This window comes from Neodiprion lecontei, chromosome 1 (assembly GCF_021901455.1).
Source record: "Neodiprion lecontei isolate iyNeoLeco1 chromosome 1, iyNeoLeco1.1, whole genome shotgun sequence".
Taxonomy (NCBI): Eukaryota; Metazoa; Arthropoda; class Insecta; order Hymenoptera; family Diprionidae; genus Neodiprion; species Neodiprion lecontei.
Window position 1 is genome coordinate 13,616,487 of NC_060260.1, and position 10,360 is coordinate 13,626,846.

The window sequence follows — 10,360 nt, forward strand, 5'->3', positions numbered from 1 at the left end:
TCAGATTATAAGCCCAGAATAAAATTTATTAATGCTGGCACTTGTCGTCAAATTAAATATTTCAATCAGCTGTGGGGTGTTCAATTGGAAAAGATAGATTGAAAACGACTGCTACAATAAAAATGTATTTTTTATTTAACTATCCAAACATTCCATTTTCCAAATCATTCACACACTAACTTTTTACGGCATCGTGTTTCCCATCTGGTACCGTGTTTCTCTGAAACATGGAATAATTAGCATAACATTAGTAAATAAATTTCGTAAAATACTCTTGTATGTATAAAATTCATGATAATGTATACTACCAAAATGCAAGAAATTGTTGCACTCTGTAAATAGTATGAATATAAGACTTCCAGTTCATGTGAAGAACTGTAACAAGCACATTCACCCTTCTGAATTCATTATCCTCTTAAATAGTATGGGTTTATCAGTGGCCAATGTTCCTAAGTTCGATCCCTCATCACTGAGAAACGCTGGAACTGTCTCCTCCCATGTTCTCTTACTTTTAGGTACATTAAGTAGGTTTAATACGGTTTCACTTAATTTAGGTACAATAGGATATAAAATCAAACCGCATATTCTAATACTCTCCAAAGCCAATGATATAGTGCCCATCAATTTAGTCTTCGATTCATCATCAGTTTGCTTCCTAAGTATCCAAGGCTTGTGGTGTTCAACCATTTGATTGGCTAGGTGTAACGTAGTCATAACTGAGTCAACAACATGATGAAGGTTACATTTTTCATAGCTAATTTGTGCCTCTGTACGCAAAGACTGTAATGAGATCATCAGACTTTTGGCTGCTTCCGTTTGGAGCTCTTTCACATATATTGCTGGGTGCGGAATCTCCTTGCCAGGATTGATGATACTTCCCGTACATCGACTCAACAAATTTCCGAAAGTGTCTGCTAACTCAGAATTAACCACATTGATTGCTTTGGTTTTGCTATAATCTGTGGAATAAAGAGGTCAGTCAAACACTAAGAAATGATGTTGACATTTTTTAATACTAGAAAGATCTTATCACACGAAGCTAAAACACTATTAAAGTAAATCATGATTTTATTAGATTAAGCAAGTTTGAAAGTCTAATTCAATTTCACAGTAGGCAGTATTTTTTTTTTTTTTTTGGAACTCTGCGCTTTTAAACTTGAATAGATTAAACGATGTTCACGTAAATGTTGAAAAAGAACATGTGTCTGTAACTTTATTGTTTACATCGCAGTGAAGTCAATGGTTTCATGCCTCACTGCCTAATCATAATTGGCAACTGTTATGTCAAGAATTTCCAGGAAAATGATGCAAACCATCTTCCCGTAACAAACAAGTTAGCCAATTAATTCATATGCTTACTTGCATCACTATATGGTACGGCTTCTCTCAAGAGGAAATATCGTAGACCATCTGCTGTGAGAAAATCTGCCGCATCAAATGGTGAAATGACATTACCCTTTGATTTGGACATTTTCTGACTATCAACAGTCCAATGCGAGTGGCATAATATACTTCGCGGTGGTTCAAGACCTGCAGCCATCAAAAACGCTGGCCAATATACTCCATGGAATTTGAGAATATCTTTCCCAATGACCTTCAACAAATAAAATTTTAATTGGATAACGCAAGGAACTAACTATAACTATCTCAATCAAGAATCAGCACCCACCTATAACTATATTACATCACATTTTTGGTAGTCTTTGCAAATATATATCTCACACAACTATTACAGAGTTTAGAATAAATAGGACTGGCCATTTGAATCAAAAGTTTGGAAAGGAGAAAATATACTTTTTGAAAAATCTCCAGCAATGTTATTTACTCCAATAATAATGAACAAAAATAAAACAATATTCCTACTATGTAATAGAAATGAATCTGACTAAATTTAAATGACACAAGCTGAGAATATAAACCATCTAGAAAAGGGTTTTATACTAAGAACGTTCGAAATGATTCAAACCCGGTGTTTTCGGTCCGATTTCAATATTTTTAGGCTGATTTTTCTAACTGGTGAGACCTCCACAAAGTGTCTGAATAATATTCAAGAAATCAGATATTACTGTACAGTTATAATACGTAAATATAATTGTTAATGAATATCTATTATTGTCCTTTACTCATACAAATCTATTTTTATGCATTCTGGAGATATCTATTTCTCAAGTTATTTCAAATGGTCCCTAGAATTCTCTGTGGTAAATAAAATAAGCTGAAAATATTCCAACAGAATCAAGAACACCAGTGTTTATTCATTTTGAATGTTTTAATTGTGAAACCTTTTTTGCCTTGTACCTGCATGGGATGTTTGACTTCTTACACTCTAGAGCGTGTATGACATGGCCGATTCCTGAACCAGACGAAAGCTGTACAGCAACATACATTACCGCCGGCACGCTCTTGATATATATAACACACGTAACTGACGCTATCGGGCGTGATGAGAATAAAACTCTGCAGAGATGCTACTTGGTCAAGGGAACCAGGAATTATTTTCATTTCACTTCACTTCTCTTTGTTCAGCCGAATTCCCCATCACAGGTTTTGCGATAAATATGGTTAATAACTGATGCGGGTTGGCAGATCATAAATCGTACAAATGCTGCACGAGCCTAGCTTGTACTACAAACTTCACACTCGTCAGGAATAGCCAATTTCCCGTACTAACTGCAAAGTACATTATCCTCAAATTGTTGATATCTTAGATTGTATCATTCGAATTTGCTCATATTCAAATTTATCAAATAGTAGATATGTTCTTTCAGTTACGTTCACTGTCATTGGCGTAAATACCTACTGAAGATTTTTTGAGCAGCCTTTACTTTTTTTCTAAATTTGATTTAGACGGTGAGGATTATTCACCTTTGAAAGCAATTTTTGTCTTTAGTTTAACTTAGAACACTAACCTGCATTTCAGGAGGCCAAAATTTCTTATAACTTTTCTCAGGGTATCCAAGGGCTGTTAAATAATTTACCAAAGCATCTAACCACACATATATACTCTGTGATTCATCCTCAGGAACTGGAACACCCCATGGTGCCCTATTAATTGGCCTGGAAATACTAAGGTCTTCCAAACAAGCACCCTCTTCAATCCAGTCTGACAAAATCTTATGGAACTTTGCCGGTCGGACTACGCTATCTGGAAATTGTTGAAACAGCCAATTCAAATTAATTATTGAACTGAGTTATACATGCTTGGAGAAATATCTCTAATGTAAGTTAAGACCATTAAGTTTTCTTAATTGGACATTGTGGTTAGAAATTATTCTCTCAAATTTCCTTGAAAAAAGATTGCAAGAAATATTTTTTACTCTCTATAATAACAGCTGACTCTCACTGAAACTCTTATATTTTACAAACCTTTTTATAAGAACAGGGCGTGAAACCATAATGTTAGAAAAAAAATCAAAGATAATAGAAAACTTTAGATAAATTAGTAAATAAAACTAGGCAGTTCTTTCCGATAAAAATACAATTCTAGGCTCCAAATCGTACCTACTGAATTAATTGATACAGTTGAAGACTGTTTCAAAATATTTATTTTGTAGTGTTAGCTTCCCACTTCATTACAAAAACGAACAGAGTTGAAATGTAACAAAACATTAGCGTGTAAATAAGTTAACTTTGTGTTATGTGAACTACATATAATATGTAATATTTTTCACAAATCAAGCTTTTGTTTATTACAAATTCCACTTAAATGAAAAGTGCACAGAATACGATTTCTCTAGTTTCCTCGCCTTTCCTTTCCTTATTCCAGGGGAAAACTAGGTTGAATTTCTGTACTCGACGCATAATTTTTCTATGGGTCTGGTTTACCATTAGTTAGCGTATTCAAAATCAAGATTCCATTACTTTCTTCAATGACTGGAGCAAAAAAAGTAAACTTTTCGAAAACAGTAGCGAATGGTAAGTGATCAAAAAAACAGTAAATTAAAGTGAAAAAAGTAAACCACTAGGAGCTCTGTGAAAATAATTTGAAATAAAGTTCAAATCGATATTATCAGACTTTTACGTACAAAATCCTGATTTTTACATGGTGGAAAAAGAGTAAAGAAATAAGATTTGGAAGAAAGTTAGCCAACAATTTTAGTTACTTTCTAAGAAAACTCTGTAATTTCCTGACTTTTTCCAAGCATAGAAGAAACGTCTGACAGAATTAACAAATTTTTGCAAACAACTTGCCAATGTATAGATAAGTTCGAACAAGATATTTTCACTCTGCTGTTGTTAATATTTTTTTGTCATACCATCCTGGAGCCAATGTTTCAAATCGTCTTGAAATGCACTGAGCCCAAACTTGTAATTATCTTCCTCAACCCATTCGACTGGATGGCTAGACTCAATTGAGACTTTTATAGTTTTCCCTTCACTATCTTTGATATCTTTTAATTGCAAGGTAGTTAAAAATGCTTCATCTGCTACACAATACCACCCTGAGTATTTTCCAGAATAAATGTGGCCATTCTCCTTCAACACGTTCTAAAATGTGAGAAGCACATTAAATAAATTTCAATCTTAGTCTTGACGGGTTGCCACTATTCTCTTATTATAAAAGTTCTTTATAAAATTACTGTTTCAAAAATTTCCAATGTAAGATCTGTATTTTCCATGAACATATTAGTCTTACCCACAATATCATTATCATAAAAATAATAGCTTTGTCTTGATATTTGAGATTGATATATCTATCTATATTTGTATGCATTCCAGGACGTTGAGCACAGATTATATAATTGATCATGATGATCATGAATTGAACGTGATCGTGAATAAAACAAGAAGCTTTCTACCCAAAAATGATGTAAAGCTTTTGAATGACGTGGCTCTGTCGTTCTGATGTATTCTGTATAACCAACGTCGAATGAGTGGCACATATCTTTAAAATGCTGCGATATCTGTTTACAATATTGTTCAGTAGGAAGTTTTGACGCCTCAGCAGCTCGCATTACTTTATTTCCATGCTCATCTGTGCCAGTACTTAGCTGCACAGAGTACCCAAGCATCGACTTATATCTGGCCAACGAGTCGGCTAATATAGCACTGTAAAGGTGGCCTATGTGAGGTCCTGGAAAAATGGCAAGTATTAGTAATGTAAGCTTTAAATACATGTATGTATGAACAATTGAGCTTGACTCTATTTAAAACATGTTTACACCGATATTGAAACATGCAGTTGTTTGATATAGCGTGAATAATTATTGTAAGCAGTTATAGATCATCAATGCAAGATAAGTTCCAATTGTCAGAAAATAATTTTTTTGCAAAAAACTGTGATTTTTAAATGTTCAAAATTTGGATAGAATCGCATTTTAAACCTGGCACTTCTAACATATACAAAGACGAGAGGTTATGTAACCTTACCGGCATTTACGTAGAATATTGGTGTTGTCACGTAAAAGTTCGATGAGGTTACTTTCGAATAATGTCTGTTTAATCTTTGCTTCCATGTTTTATTCAAATTAAGTACTAATAATTTTTGTATCAACGGACTCGTCATTTTCTCACACTTTAAGTTTACGTGAGTTTACGCCGTTTACGAAAAATCTTTAGGCTGGGTTTACATAGTGCGGGGCAGCCAGCTGGCACTCACTACTGCTCGTATGCTAAAAAATTGTGCGCGTCGTGTCCCCGTTTTTTAGTTCCTCTACGTGGCGCTAGTAGACATCAGACACGCTCGCTGCCCTCGCTGACCGCGCGCAAGGTCGTCAGATAACTACTAGCGCCATTAGTGGTCGAAATTGGTGGCAGAATCGAGGGACATTTTGCAAACCACTTTTCACAGCGTGTGTCAGGGGGCTGGTGCGGGGTGAGTATGACACATGCACTGAAATGTATAGTGGGTGTATTCCGCCAGGGAACTGTGGCAGTCCAGTAATAGTATATTTTGAATTTTCTAACTAGTGGTTGGTACTATTTACTGGTCATCTACACTAGGACCTCGATAATTACAACTGCGATAACTGCAACAATACCCACTATGCGACCCATATCGAACGATGTGGTGCGTGGTGGGAGAGTGCCGGCCTCAAACCGGTAGTCTCGTAGCACGATTTTTAAAATAAAGGCGCATTCCGGGGCTCCTCAGAGGTTATGTGTATGTAGAACTCGTTGTTATTCTCGGTTTTTTCGAGGGACAAAGGTGCAATTTGCAAAGGTGCAATTTCATCGCACCAATTTTCGCTAATATTTTCCGATATATATAGGAATATACATATATATACATGTTCGTATATGTATATGCAGGAAGGCGCTAATCGTGACACCCGACCTTAGTACGGCACTGTTAGTGACTATTGCGCATTGTCAGCATGGACGGGGCTTGCGCACCTTCGATTTCTGCAAGTGTGACGCGTTTCTGGTCCCACGCGGTTGCAATTATTGAGGTCCTAGTGTACTGCCAAAGGCCGTATTCGTAAATTGACTGACAGGACTCAAAATTCCCTAGGACAGAGTCGGAGCTATTCACGAACTTGGAAGCGCAAAAGAGATGAAAGATTGCTGACAGTACTGTCAGTTAATTTTCGAACACGGCTCAGTGTTCCACCGCGCTGGACACATTAACAGTGACGGATTTGATCTTCAATTTCGGGTGAGAATTAAAATAAAAATTAAAATAGGTTTAACACAGAAATTTAAAATTGTAAATGAAGATAATGATTATATTTGAATTATAAAAGATTACAATAAACTATATTTATTTAGGATTTGTTCGAGAGGCTATTCTAACGACAATTAACACTCGTTTACTGTCCAGCACGGTGGAACACTTTGGCAGTAAAGGACCAGTAAATACCACCAACCGCTAGTTAGAAAATTCAAAATATACTATTACTGGACTGCCACAGTTCCCTGGCGGAATACACCCCCAGTATCAAAATGCCTGAAATATACTATGCACTAGATTTCATGCATTTCGATTGGTTACCGGTGAACCGCGTGACCGCGCCTATGAAAACTCACCCTTAGGCTGAGTTTTTATCGTAAACTTATAAAGATAGACTGAGCACTTTTATGAGTCGCTTGAAGCAAACATTTGAAGGACAGAAATATGCCGGGAGTACTCCTTTCTCTCTCTGACGATATTTGTGGCGGGGATCGTGGCGGTAGAGGAGAATGAGGCGAAATTATTCGCCTACATCTATAGCTGTTCCACTTCCCATGCTCCGTTGTCTCCCACCATGACGCTGATTGAAAAGAGAGAGCCGTACTCCCGGTATATCTCTGTCTTTTATGTGTAATTGTCAGTGCCTCTTATCGGAGCGCTCAGTCTATCTTTATAAGTCTATGGTTTTTATACATTTTTAAGGCATTGTCGCAGCGTTGACTGAAGATATAGATATACATATATATATAGGTATAGGTATACCTATATGCTTGTAGTAACTTCAGGTAAAATCGGAAAAATTTTAGTGGATTTTGAGGGTGGAAAATTTTTAAAGTTCTAAGGGGTCTATCACTGAATTATGATATAAATTTTAAATAATAGTATTAAGCTACAATTACCGACTCATTCATAAACAACCAACAAATCCACGATATTGTAGTTTGAAAAAAACTTTATGCTAGAAAAGGTATTACAAAAATGTAAAATGGTATAATTTCTGAAAGCTCGTAAGTATTCTATTCAAGGAAGCTTGTAAATCTTGTCATGAAGTTAGACGATTTCAAAATTTTTCATCTGCTTCTCTTGAAGTGAAAAAGTCATTATGCTTTCATCACTTTTCTAGTGATTATCATTATTAGAATTAGTAATTTCAAGTAAATTATTCTTACAGAAAATCTTTAACAGCAAAAGATAAAAGTCTTATCATTTCACTTTTAAGCATATTCTTCTGTACTCTAATACTTATTTTAATCATTTTAAAGAGTTAATACAATGATGTCAATAAAAATAGATGATGAACATTGTTTTGAATACCTTAATTACTTCATGATCTGTTAATATGCTATAGACCCCATTGCGAATTGTTGGATTCATCTGTCAATCTAAGTTTCGGCATTTCATAGTCGAAACTAGTCCAAATAAGTTTATTAATTCTCAAAACTTACAAATTTCCATAGATCAAGTAACATGGGAATAACTGTCGTAACGAATACCGGAAGACGCCGGAGTAAAATCAAATGGATGTCATTTAAATGATTGTGATATTGAATTATTAAAAAAAAAATAATAAATAACAATTGAAAATAATCTAAAAGATAACAGATACGAGATAAATGTGTAGGGGTATCTTACCCCTCTGATGTAACTTTTTGGGCATACCTAAAAGCATGATTCTATTTGTTTCATTCTTCAAGTTGTAATCGATTGAATGAAAACATAAGTAGTAGTTTCCAGATTACTGTGATTTTGTGAATTTGCATGCCTACAACTTTTGTAAATAATCAAAGTGTCATTAACATTTCCTTATGTTCTTCCAATAAGATTGTGTTTAAAAAGCTAAACAGGTCACTTTGACATCGTTGAAGTTATCATCAAAAATTGCCGGACAATTCTAATGCAACTAAACAATCCAATATCATGTGGCTTTGTTACTGGTAGGACATTGATATTCAAAACATTAACTTGAAGAAATAGAAAAATAAATTTATTTTCCACAAATGTAGTACTAATTTGCAAGGGTTGCAACTGTAAAACAAGTACATTTTGATTCATTGAAATTGTGTAGTTTCCTGTAGTTCCCACAGGTTTAAAGGTGAAAAGTAGATTGTTTTAAATATTACATTGAGCCAACAATTTGACGTAAGCCTCATGTATTGGTTCCTTATACTATTTTCCTATTTACTAGGTACTTCTAGTAGTTGTAAAATCAAAACGTCTGTGATTATTGAAAAAAACGTTCGCTGACATCATTTTTAAAAAGAAATTGTAAAGGGTTGCTGAAAAATATTTTGTACGAAAAAGGTTTTGTACAAAGAAAATCCAGTTTAGATACCTGTGTATCATCAAAATTATTAGGAGTCAGAGCAACTTGTCTACTTATTTCATGAAGTTAAGCATTGTTCATAAAAATAACACCATTAGTAATCCCAAACCTAATTTCACGGTGTATAACAATCTCCACATGTAACAGACAGCATAATTTTATTCAACTATATATGTTACCAAATTATATACAAAATAAATATAAACCTGTACAGTTTCTAACTAGTATTAACTGCTTCAGAGGTGGGAACAAGCGAAATCGTTTCTAAATTTGCTATTAAATCCATATGCTTGAAATCGTCAGGTTTCTTAGTGAATTTTTCCAACATTCTTAGCCGATCAGAATCATCGGTAGCATAATACAGCTGCAATTCATTTACCAAGCACTGAGCTTCTTGGACGTTTATTGATTTTGTGTCAAATTCTCCTCTCATCAACACTAGATCTTTTGTCTCTGCAAGTTCGGCGTAATGCGTCATTGAGAGACACTCTGGAGCATTTTCTTTGTGAACTTGATACCATAATAACGGAGTCATGTGTATCTCGGTATCGTAAAATTGAGAAAGGATAAATTCGTACCCTTCTGAACGAGGCAAGGGGAGCAAAAATGTAGGATATTCTTTCCCGCGCTCAAAGAGTTTCTTGTATTGTTGCGCAGACATCGCTCCCGATATGCAGTCTTTTTGTCTGTGATATTCCTGCCATATTTGAATAATCTCGTCTCTGCTTTTTCCCTCTATCAGCTCAACCTTCATAACATCATTAAGACGAGCATCTTTTTTTTGCAAGCCAACATTGATGCCTGGTAGAGACGGTTTTGCCTGAGAAGCTTGCTGAAACTTTCGCGCTTGCTCACGTTTTTCTTTATCGACTCGTAACTTCTTCTCTTTCTCCGCAATTTTTTTCAGAAATTCTTCGGGGCTTGTTTCTTGCAGCTTAGATATTTTCTCGGCATACTTTTCAAAATAGGGATTCGTCTTCAACTCGTCTAAAGCCTTTTCTAGCTTTCGTTCAGAAGTCATGATCGATCTTCTCGACCCCCTTGCTGATTCTTTAATCGTGATATTCCTTGCGACACCGGTCAGAGTCAGCCTTCGTCCCGCGCGAAACAGAACTAATGCCATTTATCGTCATAAATTTCAATTCACAACCACCTACCAATTGCGCAACCACGATTTATAGTTGAAAAATTACGAAGCGGCTACCTGTTTCGCACACCACGAATCGCCATATTGTAACGGGGACTACCGCGCATCGTTTACCTTCTTTGTTATCAGTGACTGATTAGTTTTTCTGCAGAAATATTCCTCTAGAATCGTATCATAATTATAAAATAACATTAACTTTCTGATTTCGAACTACGAGAACATCTCAGATTTGAATTGTTAGTTGTCAGTTGTTTTTAAAATTTATTGATTGACCTTG

At 35.3% G+C, this 10,360-nt stretch overlaps 1 protein-coding gene across 1 annotated transcript; it reads right to left on the bottom strand.

Moving 5' to 3' along the window:
- Nucleotides 1-112: 112 nt before the first annotated feature.
- On the bottom strand, nucleotides 113-10,302 carry LOC107227028 (methionine--tRNA ligase, mitochondrial). The gene is made up of 8 exons (XM_046739587.1): nucleotides 9,157-10,302; nucleotides 5,371-5,530; nucleotides 4,800-5,074; nucleotides 4,257-4,488; nucleotides 2,910-3,145; nucleotides 1,360-1,594; nucleotides 309-959; nucleotides 113-220 (listed from the first exon to the last, which is right to left on the bottom strand). Exons 1-7 carry the CDS (start codon nucleotides 10,057-10,059, stop codon nucleotides 391-393), a joined length of 2,610 nt encoding a protein of 869 aa, XP_046595543.1. The 5' UTR covers nucleotides 10,060-10,302; the 3' UTR covers nucleotides 113-220; nucleotides 309-390.
- Nucleotides 10,303-10,360: the final 58 nt, after the last annotated feature.

Excerpts from the sequence above, each read along its gene's own strand:
- LOC107227028 (XM_046739587.1), bottom strand. The coding sequence starts at position 10,059 with ATGGCATTAGTTCTGTTTCGCGCGGGACGAAGGCTGACTCTGACCGGT. Across the intron at positions 5,075-5,370 it reads AATATTCTACGTAAATGCCG|GACCTCACATAGGCCACCTT; the intron begins GTAAGGTTACAT and ends CCATTTTTCCAG. Across the intron at positions 1,595-2,909 it reads TTTGGCCTCCTGAAATGCAG|GTCATTGGGAAAGATATTCT; the intron begins GTTAGTGTTCTA and ends TATTTGTTGAAG.